This window comes from Nematostella vectensis, chromosome 3 (genome assembly GCF_932526225.1).
Source record: "Nematostella vectensis chromosome 3, jaNemVect1.1, whole genome shotgun sequence".
In the NCBI taxonomy this organism is placed as follows: Eukaryota; Metazoa; Cnidaria; class Anthozoa; order Actiniaria; family Edwardsiidae; genus Nematostella; species Nematostella vectensis.
Window position 1 is genome coordinate 4,224,879 of NC_064036.1, and position 15,653 is coordinate 4,240,531.

Below are 15,653 nucleotides of genomic sequence, written 5' to 3' on the forward strand. Positions count from 1 at the left end.
TTTCGACATTCCATTCTCCTTTTATTCTGCCCATACAATCCTCTTAGAATATCTATCTAATCCTATAAGCTTTGTACCTGGTTCTTCATCTAAACAATTCTCCGATCTATCATTTCTTTATTACATTGTGCTCGGGCCCATACGGGAACTTAGTGATATTCTCATTTCCCGCCTCAGTAATGACCAGTATATCGTGCTCCCTATACCCTCCCGCACCTTCCTGACCCTCGGGGATCGTCAGCATTGGCTCAATAGATACCACCATGTTGGGCTCCAGTACTGTCTCCACGTCCTCACGTAACTCAAGACCAGCCTCCCGCCCGTAATAGTGGCACAGGACGCCGAAAGAGTGGCCGTAGCCGAAGGTGCGATACTGTAAGAGGTCATGCTGAAGGAAAATTTCGTTCAGCTCGCGCGCTATGTCACAGCACCGCTTTCCAGGCTTGATAACTTCCATGCCTTTTTCGTGAACCTAAGATACACAAATAAAGAACTCTGTTGACGGTTCTTTTCTCTCAGGTAATGCATAGCAAACTTACGGGGCAATCTACAACGCAAACATCACATTCACAAACGCCTGTTATAATACATTTCGTTCACTTTCTACGGCTGGGAGAGTTGACTGAATTGACGAGAATGTCACAAAATGACTACCACTTGTCACAAAATGAATATCATTTCGTGCCTATTTATTTGAATATGAAAATGGTCACCTTGACGTTTATCTCCCAAAGTTTCATGTGTCGGTCGGATGGCACACGATCATAGAACATGGTTCGCTCCAGAGCGGTGTAATACCTAAAATTACAAAAAAAAAAGGTATTCCACCCAGCTAAAGTGCCAATGGTATAGCACGACGCGCGCAGTCTGGCGCGAATGACGAATTAACCTTAGACAACACCTTCATTCTTCTAGCCAAACAAATTGTGCGGGATAAAACAAGTAAAGCCAGTTAAGGTTGGTACCCCTTATTGTCGCGATGTTGCACGTTAAATCACGCCATAGATTCATACAACGGTTCATAAAAGGCAAGACTTTGATAGGCCCAGCAAAGACCACGTGCTGTTCGCAATGACATTCATACTCACCCGCTAATCATTGAAAAACTGTTCATATTGAGAATGTCACCCTTCTGTACACGGCGCGAGGTCACTGGGTTATGCGCGCCGTCCGTGTTTATCCCCGACTGGAACCACGTCCAAGCTAGGAGCAAACACAAATGATTCGAAATGACGCAAAATTGTTCCCAATTGTGCTGTTCTTTTAAGTACAGCACAACTACTTATCTACCTCCTTAATCATTTTGTATGATTACATTCTCGTCATCATCGATATCAATCATTACCCCTTTTCCGCTACCATCACCTTTTTTCATCAAGATCAAAATCATCACCATTACCAAGACCATCGTCGGTTAGTTACCACTGACTAAGACGTGCCTACATTAACCAAACAGGGGCGGTAGGGGGGGGGGGGGGGGGGCTGCAAGTTTCACTAGTTTCAAAAATTGGTAAACGCGTTTCACGATAAACTGACTACAAGGATCAATCTTTACTCGGAAATCACGATTCACGATTTTTAAAGAGCATAGATCACGATTTTTTTTAAGAGTATAGAACACGGTTAACGCTGATTAAATTTCGCCATTCACGAATCACGGCAAACACCACAACCACCAGAACAATCATCATCACCACCACACCACCACCATCATCATCATCATCATCAACACCACAACCATCACCACCACCATCATTATTATCATCAACACCACCACCAGCATCACCACCACCATCATTATTATCATCATCACCACCACCACCATCATCATCATCAACACCACAACCATCACCACCACCATCATTATTATCACCATCACCACCACCACCATCACCACCACCATCATTAATATCATCACCACAACCATCACCACCACCATCATCATCATCACACTTTCGTTACTAATTTACCGTTGAAAACCACCTGCCCCCAGATCAACTTACTGTCCATCAGCTCGGCGTGAGGGTACCGATTGGCGATATCACGAACCATGGCTGATGTCGAGGCCAGAGCGACTTCGTACTCGGGAACCCCATCTCCTATGGCGTCAGCTCCTGCTCGCCCTCCTACGTCACACACTGCGGCCCCCTGCTTGATGTGAGCGATCTCTTCAGCAGACTTCAGCATGCGCATGCGCATAGTGGGTGTTCCAACGTCGACCTAGAAAGAGGTAGATGGCAAGAGCTCATTCAACCTCATACTAATTCAAGGGTTCACTGATGTCTTATCCAAATTGGCTGCAATAAAACTTTAGAGGGGGAGAGGTGAAATGGCTGAGAAAAAAAAGATCGTCACTTTTACTGTTTCTGTTGTATTGTACCTGGTCAGCTAAAAGCATCGCTTGTTGTAGTGTACCTGGCCAGTTAAAGGCAAAGCCTGTTCTAGTGTAACTGGTAAGCTAAAGGCATGGCCTGTTCTAGTGTAACTGGTCAGCTAAAGGCAAAGCCTGTTCTAGTGTAACTGGTCAGCTAAAGGCAAAGCCTGTTCTAGTGTAACTGGTCAGCTAAAGGCAAAGCCTGTTCTAGTGTAACTGGTCAGCTAAAGGCAAAGCCTGTTCTAGTGTAACTGGTCAGCTAAAGGCATGGCCTGTTCTAGTGTACCTGGCCAGTTAAAGGCAAAGCCTGTTCTAGTGTAACTGGTCAGCTAAAGGCATGGTCTGTAATCGTGTACCTGCTCAGCTAAAGGCATGGTATGTTGTAGTGTACCTGCTCAGCTAAAGGCATGGCCTGTTCTAGTGTAACTGGACAGCTAAAGGCATGGTCTGTAATCGTGTACCTGCTCAGCTAAAGGCATGGTTTGTTGTAGTATACCTGCTCAGCTAAAGGCATGGCTTGTTGAAGCTTTTCCTTACTAACGAGGTTGAGGTGGTCGAACTCAACCCCGACCCTCTTCACCCCACCGACCAGCTGATTAATAACGTGATAGTAGTTATCCTTCTGCCAATCTGTATAAGTAATGTTATCACCATAGCAACGGCGCCAGGGCTGCCCGTAGTCGATATCTGTGAAAGCAACCAATATGGGGAGTTTATTTTCCATTTCGAGAAACGCACTGCAAAAAACAGTGGGACCGCACTAAATGGGACCGGACCGGTTCGAGCTGACTCCGTTTGGTGACATAGACCATTTCGTCTCACGTTTTTATTTTCATACTTGCTTAATATAAAGCTGTTTAAAACAATGAAGCCAAGACGTAGAGCAATGCAATAGACCAACAAAGTTAAATTGCGAACATAAGAGATAACTTTGTGAACTCTTCATAAGGGACGGACAATAAGATGGTTTATGAAGGGGTGCAAATTTTCTTGGTTGCACGATTTTTTTTCATTGGCTTACTTTAGGGGGTAATTCAGCTGGTGGATTTTTGTCTTGCTTTTAGAGCCTACTCGTATTTTTTTGTTGTTGCTATATTTGTACCAGCTCCCCACTCTGAATGGTCCTACCTAATAAAGATGGTATTTGCCAGTCTTTTCAATATGTTACTTTCAATATAATGTGCAAATGAACGCGCAATATATAATTATAATATAAATATAAAATTATAATTATAATTAAAATTGATTATAATTATTTTTGTTTTTGTGAAATTGAGTATTTAAAGTGCTTACTTGCAGACACAGTAGTGATGTCATCGTGTGTTACCACTGTAGCGTATGATCGACCGAAATAGCAATACAGAAAGCCGCTGTAGTAGTTGATGTTATGATAAGAGGTCAATACGCATGCGTCAAGGCTTTCAGCGGCCATATGCTCACGGAGCATGCGCACACGGCGCTCCATCTCCTGGACCGTGAATACTTGCGGGACCTGAAAACGGCGCCGAAACAGCACATGTGATCAAGTGGTATTGCTTGGCAAGGTATGTGCCATTAAAAGTCTAAACTGGTTCGACAGTTTCCTTCGGTGTGTATCCACTATGGAGTACTGGCGTTTTCTCGTCTACCATGCTGAATGAGACAGCGTAAAGAAACGCTGATTGCTTGGATTTTTATCTATCTCACAAAGCCAGAAATCCCTGTTAGTCTCAAGCTTCCAATAAATTGTCGAGAGAGTATAAAGTCACACAAATATTTATATGGGCCAACCCCAGACCTCTGAGCTCAGCGCATTGTTAGAAAGAGGTCAGAACGACTGCGATAGCGAGCCGTAGCATGCTTTGGGATATTGGGGGGAAACATAAAAGAACATTACGAAAATATTCTGAGGAACAAGCCCCTGCTGGTCATTTGGGTATGTGTGTGTGTGGGAGGGGGGAGCACATAGATAATCTTGATTGGCTATATAAGCATAGTGTCACAAAATAATTTAAAAATACCTTTTCGCCGTTGTGAAGTCGCAGAATCCTGGGCAAGAACTTGCTCTGGGTATTGGTTGAGTCCGCTGACCCAGAGTGCTGAAGGCGCCTTGGTAATACACTTATGCCAACGCGAGCACAACGCGCAACTCTCAAGACACGCGCACGCAACATTGCCCTCTGCAATAATCATCAACGAATATTGATAATACTTTATGATATATATGACAAAAAGGGATTAAGAATTATTAACATACATTACACAATGACCCAGGGGAACCCAGGGTGTGGAGGTCACAGTGGCGAGAAAGAGTGGTTCCCGCGCCTCATTACTTTGACATCGACGCCTTGGATTCCCGAAGATGTTGCACAATACAACCCAGGCGCGTACATAGGGGGGTGTGCAAGGTGCAAAAGGTGGTACCTAAGACTGCGCATGCGCACCCCAAGGTTTACGTTGAACCGAACTTGAACCTAATTCAATCGAACCACGGCGGTAGGATAGTCCCATCTGTATTTGAAAACTTAAAAATTTAATTTCACTCAGAATCGTTATGTTTGTGCATCTCATGAACTATTGATATCCGCTAAAACTGAGCCATTTTACACTTTTCTCACATCCCAATTTTACCCTCCGACCTTTGAAGAACCCCTACAAATCCGCCACAATCATTTTAATGATTAACTAGCGCTTCGCGTTCTACAAACTAATCATGAAGGGGGTTATTGTTTGTACGGAGGCGCTACGTTTGTAAGAAGCATTCAGATGACTTACTTAAAATACTATTGTTTGCCCTCATTGCATAGATAAACAGTTGTAGGTTCTAATACACGGGTGATTACTTTAGTGCGTATAGTTATTTACTAAGAAGTGGTTAGACATTAGACTAATCTCATCTCTTTAATTAAAGAATCTCCAGGCTTGTTTATGAACTTTCTTTGCAGTACTGTATATTATTTGTGTTTTTCAAAATCCCGTGCAACTAAAAGTAATTGTTAATGTGTAATAGTGAAGCCATTACAATAGAGAACAAAGACATTACAGAATATTAAATAGTATTTCACGGTCTTTGAAAACCACTCTAACACCGGTGACTACTTGTTAAAGCTTGGTAATCTGGTAATCTACAAGTACTAAATAAAAGTGGAGACTAACTCTTTAGAGCTAGCGCGCTTTGTTTATTGATTTGTGCTTTGTTATTTACCCTACCTTGTACTCGCAGAAGCGCAGAGAACTGTCGACACGGGAAGTTGACCTTTATAATTTGAATAAATTTAAATTATAACTAGGCGGTTTTCGTATGATGTGCGTAAAACGTGGATCCGGACGCGGACTGGATGATCGAGGAGGACTTGAACATTGCATTTTATTATCTACCAAACAGTTTCCATTTTTGAAACAAATTCCGAATTTGAATTTGTCATCGCTTTATGTGTGACTCGAGAGGTATTTACCCTGGTTACCAATTCGCGCAAACCTTTAGAACTATGGCCTATTCGACAAGTTTCCATACAGCACACGACGAACAGAAAGAAAAGTGATTCCACTTGAAAATTCGAATGCTCGTTTCAATCAAATGCTCTCTGAGCCATTCGTGAATGCAAATGTATTTTCCTAATTATTTTTTTTTGTGCATAAAAGTGATACCGGATAGTGAACAAAGAATGAACACATTCAAGATGCTAAGAGTCCATAAAAATGTCCTTATACCTTTTTTTTCTTTTCGATGTTATGAAACACCAGAACAGTATAATTAATTATCATCATAAAAGGTAAAACAAATAAAATAGTAAAATTAGCGCTCTCAGTGGGAACCGAAGCCGGGACGCTGCAGCCATAGACAAGTGTTCGCAACGCTAGACTACCGTGGCATTATTGAAGTGACAGGTAACTAAAATTATTTTTATTACTATTGGTATCGTAATGATCGAAAAGCTTTTTGCTAGCATGTCAAATTTCAGCATATTCTTTCCGGAAACAAAATAAATTACCCGCAATAATCGGTCACGCTACTGTCATACAATGTGTTTTATGCATGTTAAATATTAATAGCTAGTATTTTCAGAAAGGTTTTCCATGTGGTTTGAGCCTGCGCATTAATACTAGCTAATAAATATTTAACGGCAATAATATCACCCTAGCGGTAACAGGTCGATGCCAAAGCCATTTTATAGTACTAAGCTATAACCGGAATTTGAAGACCGGAATTTTACAGGAAGACCTAAGAATTGCTGTGCAAAAGCACAGAAAGACCATAAAAAGTTTACGGATTAGTGATCCAATGATGGAGTCCCCACAATAACTCGTACATGCTTCGCATTCCCGAGTTAAAAATGGAAACTTCTCATCAAATATTCAATTTTTAGTAATGAGCTCAGCAATTAGCCCGCGTCAGCCCGCTCATAAGCCACATGCCTCCATGCTTACTTCATTCCTCAGCACTTCAGCACCCTAGCTTCTTATTTTGCATTTTACCATTAAGTACCCCCGCCACATAACGCAACGTTTTTATATATGCTATCTATACAGCTGTTATACAGGTTTTACACCATTACAGCATTTCACATCCTTTTTATCCCACTTGTTATAGTCTAGCCTTAATTTCAGTAAGGCTAAAATAAACCACATATCTATCTGTTATCTCCTTCTACATCACATTGCACTACTGACCGTCAGAAATGTTGGAGAACAAACGGGGTGAACGTAGGAACTGTGCCCCCCCCCCCTCCCCCCAGGAGGCTGGTGCAAAAATTATCAGGAGGGGGTAGGCACTAAGTTAAAATCCATATGAAGAAAACGTTGTTGTTTCAGGGGTCTGGTACCGAGCAATTTTAGTTGCTTTCCGGGGCTTTCTCCATTTACTGTGACCACTAAAGATGGTCACAGTCACTGTTTTTCTCTTTTGAATACAATTTATAAAGTGTGCGAAGCACCTGCGTTACGGCAGCCTTAAAAATGACAAGAATCATGCAGGTTTTCCAAATAAGGAATATATTAGTTTCCTTATATGGAAGTGACAGTGTCTGGGAAAAACGACAAGTTTTGGCAAATTATCTTGATATGTTTCTAAGATAGGGGAATCAACCTTAACTTTTAAGAGGGGAGGACCTTTCTTAAATTGACATCAAAATGCTGGTTTTGTATCCAGATTTATCAAAATTTCGGAGCGCATCGCGCGGACCGCTCTGTTCTATAAATCGCTATAGCTCGTTGTTTCTCTTGATGTCCACCAGTCGCCTGAGCTTAAACTCAGAAAGCGGACTCCCGTAAGCATCCATATTTTAGCGGCAACAACAAGACGACAAAAGGATAATTTGTCACGAATGAAGGGGAGGTATCTCTTAGATGAAAAAACAAACCGCCGCGTATAACAATCTCAGGTCTATTTTTAGGTAAATATTACCCAATCCATATTACCCAATCCATTTTAATTATTAGACAGAAAAATTAAAATTCCAACTCTGCTTTAGAAAAAAATAATTCTCAGATTCCCCAATGAAACGCTTTTCCCTTGTTGGTCTTTAATTGTAGTAGGCAAGATATAATTTTCAACACATTTCACAACTTCCTACACAATTACCTCCGTATCTCCATATTTGGCCATTTCTAGTTTTTTAGTACTCTTTAATACCAATATTTTTTATCTTGTTTACGCTTCCATCATGCTAGGTTAGTGAGCTTTACACTACAACGACAATCCACTATTATCCTGTATTACCTATACTACACTACCTATATTATACCTTCTACCTTCCGCTTAGCCCTTTAGTATTCACACGCTATCTACCCATATACGCATCACCTAAACCCTATTCAGACTGGGCTATTTTGAGCTTTTTTGTGCCAGTATGTAAAGAATCGTCACGAGAATCGGGTGTGGTCAAATCAATTATGACGTCACAATGACGTCATAAATACGATGTCAAGATATCTTTCAAATATTGCTCAGATTATCAAATATCGGGTTGAAATCATTTTACCTCATTTACATATGTCAAATCAACGTTTTAACGACTTTACAATGCAAAAAGGGCATAAAAACGTTTATAATCAATTTTTTTGGAAGAATTTCCGCCATCTTGGGTCCGCCATATCTTGGATCCGTCATCTTGGATTCTTGATTTTTGCAAAAGAAAAAAAAAAGTATTTGCATGCATGTATTACTGCTCATAGTAATGATAAATGCATAATATTAGCTTTTAAAGTGTCATCTTGTAAATCTTGTGACATTTTTAACAACAGCTTTGGGAGAGCAAAATTTACCCACCCCTCCCCCCAAATATCCGAAGTTAAAAATTATATATAGCGCTCATATGAAGAAAACGTTGTCGTTTTGAGGGACTGGTACCGAGGAATCTTAGTTTCTTATCAGAGACTTTCTCCATTGACCAAGGCTGGTCACAGTCACTGTTTTTCTCTTCTGATTACAATTCTGAAGTTTACGAAGCACCGCTGTACGGCAATCTTAAAAATGACAAGAATCATGCAGTTTTTTCCAAATAAGGAATTTATTAGTTTCCTTATATGGAAGTGACCGTGTTTGTCAAAAACGACAATTTTCGGCTAAATTTTCTTGATATGGTTGTGAAGCTTGTCTCCTAAACAAACTTATAAAGTCAAAACAGGCATTTCGATATGAGAAACAATTCACTACTTTTTAGTTTTTCGGAAACCTATGTGTGAAAAACGGTTGCCATGGTAACATGGGGCGTCTCCTCGACATGTCAATGGCATCAAAACGTTCGCAGATAGATTTTAGGAAAAGTCACCAAGTTTTAGCCTCTTAGCTTCTCCCAGTCTGGATAGGGTTAAATATCATGCAACCTAACACAAACCAATACACCCACCCCCATTTAATTTCAAAAGCATCAATCAATGAGCCCGGGGCGAGTTCGCGGGAGACCTGTGATATTCTAAAACGTTAGGGACTAGGCTCCATTTCCAAGATGGCTGCCAGCAAAATCGAAGTAAACATGAATTCTTGACAGTTTACATTAGAATTCTCAACTTACAAAATTCTAGAGCGATAAAAAAGCGAAAGAAATGTTTGAAGCGGACTCCCAAATATGATATGTAATGCCTAATAAGAAAATGACAGGTCGAGCTAGAAAAACGACAGTTTTTAAAACAAGATTGACTGATATAACCCGATGTTAATAATATCGCACATCGGCAGCCTTATTCTCCTGGCCCCTGCGAACAAGAATGAATACCACGAACAAAAACAATTCATTATCACTATATATTTATTTATTATTGTTATATAGAAAATAGATATTAGATATTAGAGTAAATATTTCAAAAAGATAGTCCGTCCAGTCCGCGTCCGGATCCTCGTTTTATGCACACCTATTCGAAACGCCTTCCTTGACCTAGACCTAACCGCTAACCAATGAGAGAAAAGCAGAAAAGAGATTATTGTTATGATAACCACCGAATGATGTGTATAAGGTTTCAAGTCTCAAATTGAATGTTTTTCACAAACCCTTGAAACTCTTTTGTGCATTCTTTTGACTATCATGCTAAGTCTGATTTGTTTCACAGACGACCACTACCGTACAAGTCGCTGTGGGGGGCGATCGTGTCGTCCGAATAGCCTACCGATAGTTTTTCCGGCACGAAAACCCACAGGGAGCCCAAGCTCACAGTTAGTAGTTTTGGGGTTTGTGGGGAATTCTTTATAAAAACATATTATATGTTGAATGAGGTATGGGTGACCGAATTTTACGAAACTTCACAGAGGTAATTAAAATGATCACTTCTAACCGCTCGTTGAGTTTCGTGTGTTTTTATAAAGAAACCACTAACTGTGAGCTTGGGCTCCCTGTGGAAAACCCCGAAAGCACGAAGCTCGCATACCACGGCCGCCCGCCGGGTTATGCGAACTCCGTGTTTACAGGGTTTTCGTGCCGGAAAAACTATCAAAGCATACACAGTCTACTAACTGCTATAATTTAGCTATTGTACGCGCTAGTGATCATCACTCGTGTTTTTAACTAGCAGCAAGGGCGGTAGAGAAACAGTCTAATTTGTCTGACTAAGAAAGTCGGCACGTTTCGGCTAGCGCGTCGGGGACTGTTCGCGCGCCACGGGTAGTAGCTCGGATTACGCAACGTAAATTGACCGGGATTTCTAATGAAACACGTAGAGCAAGTCGCAAACAAGGCACATTTCAGACAAATTAGGGGGAAATTCGTGGTTTATTATAATAATTTAGCCTAACAAACACTGTTCCTACCGCCCTTGTAGCAATTAGAAGAACTTTATACCCTAAAAGATAGCCCTTTCTTTTTTTATGGCTACCCCTCCCCCACGGGAATCCCCCGCTAGCACAACTATAGTTGTCTCTACGTTCACAGTGAGTGACAGTTGTCTGACCTCGAATTAGCAAGAAGTTCCGTTAGCGAGTCTCATGGACTACCTTCATCAGAACACGCTACAAGCAAAAGGAAGCTTTTCGTAGAATGTGAAAGGTGCATCACGTTTATTTGCGCTTATTTGTCAGATGCAAAATTCAAGAAAAATGTCATCATATGATTAAAGGGCTACATTGTAAGCTGCGCATAGAAAGATTTCCGTGGACCATTCTCGTAAAACTCTTTTCTTAATATATAAGGCTGATGACCAAGAGAACACAGCAATTCATGTGCGACTCTTTAGGCTCTTGGTTCAAGTCTGTCTATGGCGGGTTGGTAATGCGTAGCCCACAGGAAACTCTCGACGTCCCCTTTACATTACAAGTGGTAGTTTGGCTTTCCTAAAATAGCACTGATATGAAAAACAAATGAAACTGTGCGATTTATTTTAAAACAAACCTCAAACATCCCTTTCCCTCCCCTCCCAAGTCCCCTCTTCGTGACTGTGCATCTCAGCCACGTTTCTCTGTTCAAAAAGATATGATATGAATGCTTCCATTTTCAAAATGTTCAATCTTAATGATAAGCTTAAAGCATGCATGAGAAAAGCGTAAAGGAAAACAAAGACTCGTAAGAGTGAGTGGAGTTACATGATCTTATCCCCCCCTTAAGCATTACGGAAGATAATGTAAACCTATGGACGTCTTTAAACTTGAAGGTTTCCTTCTAAGGCGGCCTTTTCAGGCCTTTTTGGAAGTAGGTTAAAGGGTTAGACAGCGAGAAACAAAATAATTTGTTTAGATGGTTTTTCGAATGCACGTGCATATTTGATAAGTAGATGCATGGTCTTTTGACACCTCTTCAGCTTCGACGGAAATCATAAAGTAAATTCTTGGCAAACATTACTGTTTTTAAACATCACTATTTGGTGGATGAGGTAAATAATGGTGAAAATGCCTAAGGCCAAGGCTTTGTTTGATGCGACAAGCGTACAGAAGCGTTAGTAGAGGTACGGTTCTATAAAAAAAATTACGTATTTTTAAGCATAAGAGGAGCACCCGAGAAGCAAGATCAATATATATCAATAGATATTGACCTATTTTTAAGCATACGTGTTTACTGGTTTATGGGTTACCTGATCTTATGCCCCCTCTTCAGCTATGTAGGAGCAGAACGCGAGTCTTTAAGCAATGGACGTCGCGGGTTTCCTTTTATGGCTATTGAGGTGTGGTCATCGAGACTATTTATACTTCGTCGCAGGTCCATCGATTTCAGATCATTTGGTGCCTTTACACTGTAACCAGCTCCGAGACTTTGCCATTGGTAAGACAAAAAATCAGCTACCAAAGTATGATAAACTGAATTTCGTAAAAAGGGTATTGGTAATGTCGAAATAAGAAGTAATGGTAAATATAGGTTATTAATGTACCCTTATTCCTTTTGTAAGAACGCAATTAGAAATTATAAAATTTTGATAATTAGTAGGCATAGTACTGTGAAAATACTTTTACTTCTTTTAAAAAGTTTGCAATGGGGCTCTCAACAAAACTAGAAGCATAAGGTCAATTCACTGTGGTTAGCGTTCGTCGAACTGTTATTTGCGTGCTTCAAGTTGTGTATTGCCTAATGGAAGGGTATCTAAGCACTGCTAATTTCTTTTTTTTATTCAGTGTGAAGTTATGGCTTGTGTTGCCTAATAGAAGGGTATCTAAGCTATGCTAATTTCTTTTCTTTATTCAGTGTGCAGTTATGGCTTTTGTTGCCTAATAGAAGGGTATCTAAGCACTGCTAATTTCTTTTTTTTATTCAGTGTGAAGTTATGGCTTGTGTTGCCTAATAGAAGGGTATCTAAGCTATGCTAATTTCTTTTCTTTATTCAGTGTGCAGTTATGGCCTCCAAGACGTTCGTGTTCCTTGTCATTGTGACTCTTGCATTTGCCGCCTTTACTGTTCCAGGAGAGGGTAAGCCTGTGTACCGGGAGGTAGTAGGGGTCTGGCGAAGGGAAAAATTGTTGAAATAGGCTGGATGTATGTCGTGATTTGTTGCACGCGATACTGTTTTCTTTCAAAGTTAACAATGTTAACTCGAACTCGATTTCACTTCATTTTGGACCTTATCATTACTGGAAGCCTGGGAAACTTCCCGCTAGCTTGGAAATACTTTTAATTTCCTCCTGGCCATTTTTTACCGCTTTTACATCTCTGTAAACTCTCGTTACTTCTCAAATTTAACAATGCTGATAGAAAAACAATTCTGTTTTTCTATCGATCCCCGATGAGTCAATTCTAAACTAATTATTCGATCTCATTTTCGTTCCCTCTGCTTTATATGGGTACTAGGAGAGCGTAGTAGAGATGGCTTACTCTGCTCACACTGTGTGTCTTTTATCTTTGCCCCAGGCGCGCCGTCTGTGGCGCTCACTCGCAATTCTAAGGCGGCCAAAGGCTGCTTTGGACTATGCCCCAGCTTCTGTTCAGGAGGTTGCACGTGCTATTGCTACCCTACTAGTAACGGCGGAGTCTACTGCTCGTGGAGGTGCAGCTTCTGATGTGTCGTGTCAGCCGATAGCATCGATCGATAACCAGATAAACCATGACCAGGCCTTCTGACCCATAGATATCTTTGTTTCGATTTGTTAGATCTTGTGAAATGCTTTAGAACTTTGATATGGAAACAATAAATGCGTGATATTCATTTAAAGTATCTTGTATTTAATTTCTGTCCTAACAAACAACTGTGCATAGAACTCAGTTTCGTTTACCCAGCAGTCATTGCTTGCGAATGTACCTACCGCAGAATAGGGAGTCATCCCGTGACAAAAACATTACTCTAACAACAGAGGAACTCTTTAACCCCATTGACAAAAGCAGTACCCTAACAACGTTGAAACTCTTGAACCCCGTGACAAAAACAGTACGCCAACAACAGAGGAACTCTGGGACCCCGTGTTATGTAGAAAATAGATATTAGACATTAGAGTAAATATTTCAAAAAGATAGTCCGTCCAGTCCGCGTCCGGATCCTCGTTTTATGCACACCTATTCGAAACGCCTTCCTTGACCTAGACCTAAACGCTAACCAATGAGAGAAAAGCAGAAAAGAGATTATTGTTATGATAACCACCGAATGATGTGTATAAGGTTTCAAGTCTCAAATTGAATGTTTTTCACAAACCCTTGAAACTCTTTTGTGCATTCTTTTGACTATCATGCTAAGTTTGATTTGTTTCACAGACGACCACTACCGTAATAGTCGCTGTGGGGGGCGATCGTGTCGTCCTACTAGCCTACCGATAGTTTTTCCGGCACGAAAACCCACAGGGAGCCCAAGCTCACAGTTAGTGGTTTTGGGGTTTGTGAGGAATTCTTTATAAAAACATATTATATGTTGAATGAGGTACGGGTGACCGAATTTTACGAAACTTCACAGAGGTAATTAAAATGATCAATTCTAACAGCTCGTTGAGTTTCGTGTGTTTTTATAAAGAAACCACTAACTGTGAGCTTGGGCTCCCTGTGGAAAACCCCGAAAACACGGAGCTCGCATACCACGGCCGCCCGGCCGGGTTATGCGAACTCCGTGTTTACGGGGTTTTCGTGCCGGAAAAATTATCAAAGCCTACAGAGTCTACTAACTGCTATAATTTAGCTATTGTACGCGCTAGTGATCATCACTCGTGTTTTTAACTAGCAGCAAGGGCGGTAGAGAAACAGTCTAATTTGTCTGACTAAGAAGGTCGGCATATTTCGGCTAGCGCGTCGGGGACAGTTCGCGCGCCACGGGGTAGTAACACGGATTACGCAACGTAACTTGACCGGGATTTCTAATCAAACACGTAGAGCAAATCGCAAACAAGGCACATTTCAGACAAATTAGGGGAAAATTCGTGGTTTATTATAATAATTTAGCCTAACAAACACTGTTCCTACCGCCCTTGTAGCAATTAGAAGAACTTTATACACTAAAAGATAGCCCTTTCTACTTTTATGGCTACCCCCTCCCCCCCCCACGGGAATCCCCCGCTAGCACAACTATAGTTGTCTCTACGTTCACATTGAGTGACAGTTGTCTGACCTCGAATTAGCAAGAAGTTCCAAGAAGAGAGAAGAGAGAGAAGTTTCAAGAAGTTAGCGAGTCTCATGAACTACCTTCATCAGAACACGCTACAAACAAAAGGAAGCTTTTCGTAGAATGTGAAAGGTGCATCACGTTTATTTGCGCTTATTTGTCAGATGCAAAATTCAAGAAAAATGTCATCATATGATTAAAGGGCTACATTATAAGCTGCGCATAGAAAGATTTCCGTGGACCATTGTCGTAAAACTCTTTTCTTAATATATAAGGCTGATGACAAAGAGACCACAGCAATTCATGTGCGACTCTTTAGGTTGTCTGTCTATGGCGGGTTAGTAATGCGTAGCCCACAGAAAACTCTCGACGTCCCCTTTACATTACAAGTGGTTGTTTGACTTTCCTACAATAGCACTGATATGAAAAACAAATGAAACTGTGCGATTTATTTTAAAACAAACCTCAAACAACCCTTTCCCTCCCCTCCCAAGTCCCCTCTTCGTGACTGTGCATCTCAGCCACGTTTCTCTGTTCAAAAAGATATGATATGAATGCTTCCATTTTCAAAATGATCAATCTTAATGATAAGCTTAAAGCATGCATGAGAAAAGCGTAAGGGAAAACAAAGACTCGTAAGAGTGAGTGGAGTTACATGATCTTATCCTCCCCCTTAAGCATTACGGAAGATAATGTAAACCTATGGACGTCTTTAAACGTGAAGGTTTCCTTTTAAGGCAGGCCTTTTCAGGCCTTTTCGGAAGTAGGTTAAAGGGTTAGACAGCGAGAAACAAAATAATTTGTTTAGATGGTTTTTCGAATGCACGTGCATATTGGATAAGTAGATGCATGGTCTTTTGACACCTCTTCAGCT

At 40.9% G+C, this 15,653-nt stretch overlaps 1 protein-coding gene and 1 long non-coding RNA gene across 4 annotated transcripts; one reads left to right on the plus strand and one right to left on the minus strand.

The window, feature by feature from the left end:
- LOC5512574 (creatinase) lies at positions 1-5,667 on the minus strand. The gene is made up of 8 exons (XM_001632886.3): positions 5,564-5,667; positions 4,375-4,533; positions 3,668-3,866; positions 2,871-3,061; positions 2,004-2,220; positions 1,089-1,203; positions 714-798; positions 1-472 (listed from the first exon to the last, which is right to left on the minus strand). Exons 2-8 carry the CDS (start codon positions 4,525-4,527, stop codon positions 110-112), a joined length of 1,323 nt encoding a protein of 440 aa, XP_001632936.3. The 5' UTR covers positions 4,528-4,533; positions 5,564-5,667; the 3' UTR covers positions 1-109.
- Positions 3,904-13,471, plus strand: LOC116618399. Of its 3 annotated transcripts, none has more exons than XR_004296177.2 (4): positions 3,904-3,918; positions 11,869-12,033; positions 12,591-12,672; positions 13,111-13,471. It is a non-coding gene; the product is annotated as an uncharacterized LOC116618399 (long non-coding RNA). The 3 variants fall into 3 exon arrangements; XR_007307437.1 differs by lacking the exon at positions 3,904-3,918 and adding an exon at positions 6,227-6,241; XR_004296176.2 differs by lacking the exon at positions 3,904-3,918 and adding an exon at positions 11,705-11,719.
- Positions 13,472-15,653: the final 2,182 nt, after the last annotated feature.

Bases quoted from the DNA above. Each gene is read 5' to 3' on its own strand.
- LOC5512574 (XM_001632886.3), bottom strand. From the start codon at position 4,527: ATGTTGCGTGCGCGTGTCTTGAGAGTTGCGCGTTGTGCTCGCGTTGGC. The intron at 3,062-3,667 runs GTAAGCACTTTA...TTGCTTTCACAG, and splicing joins CATCACTACTGTGTCTGCAA to ATATCGACTACGGGCAGCCC. The intron at 799-1,088 runs GTGAGTATGAAT...TTGTAATTTTAG, and splicing joins AGTTTTTCAATGATTAGCGG to GTATTACACCGCTCTGGAGC.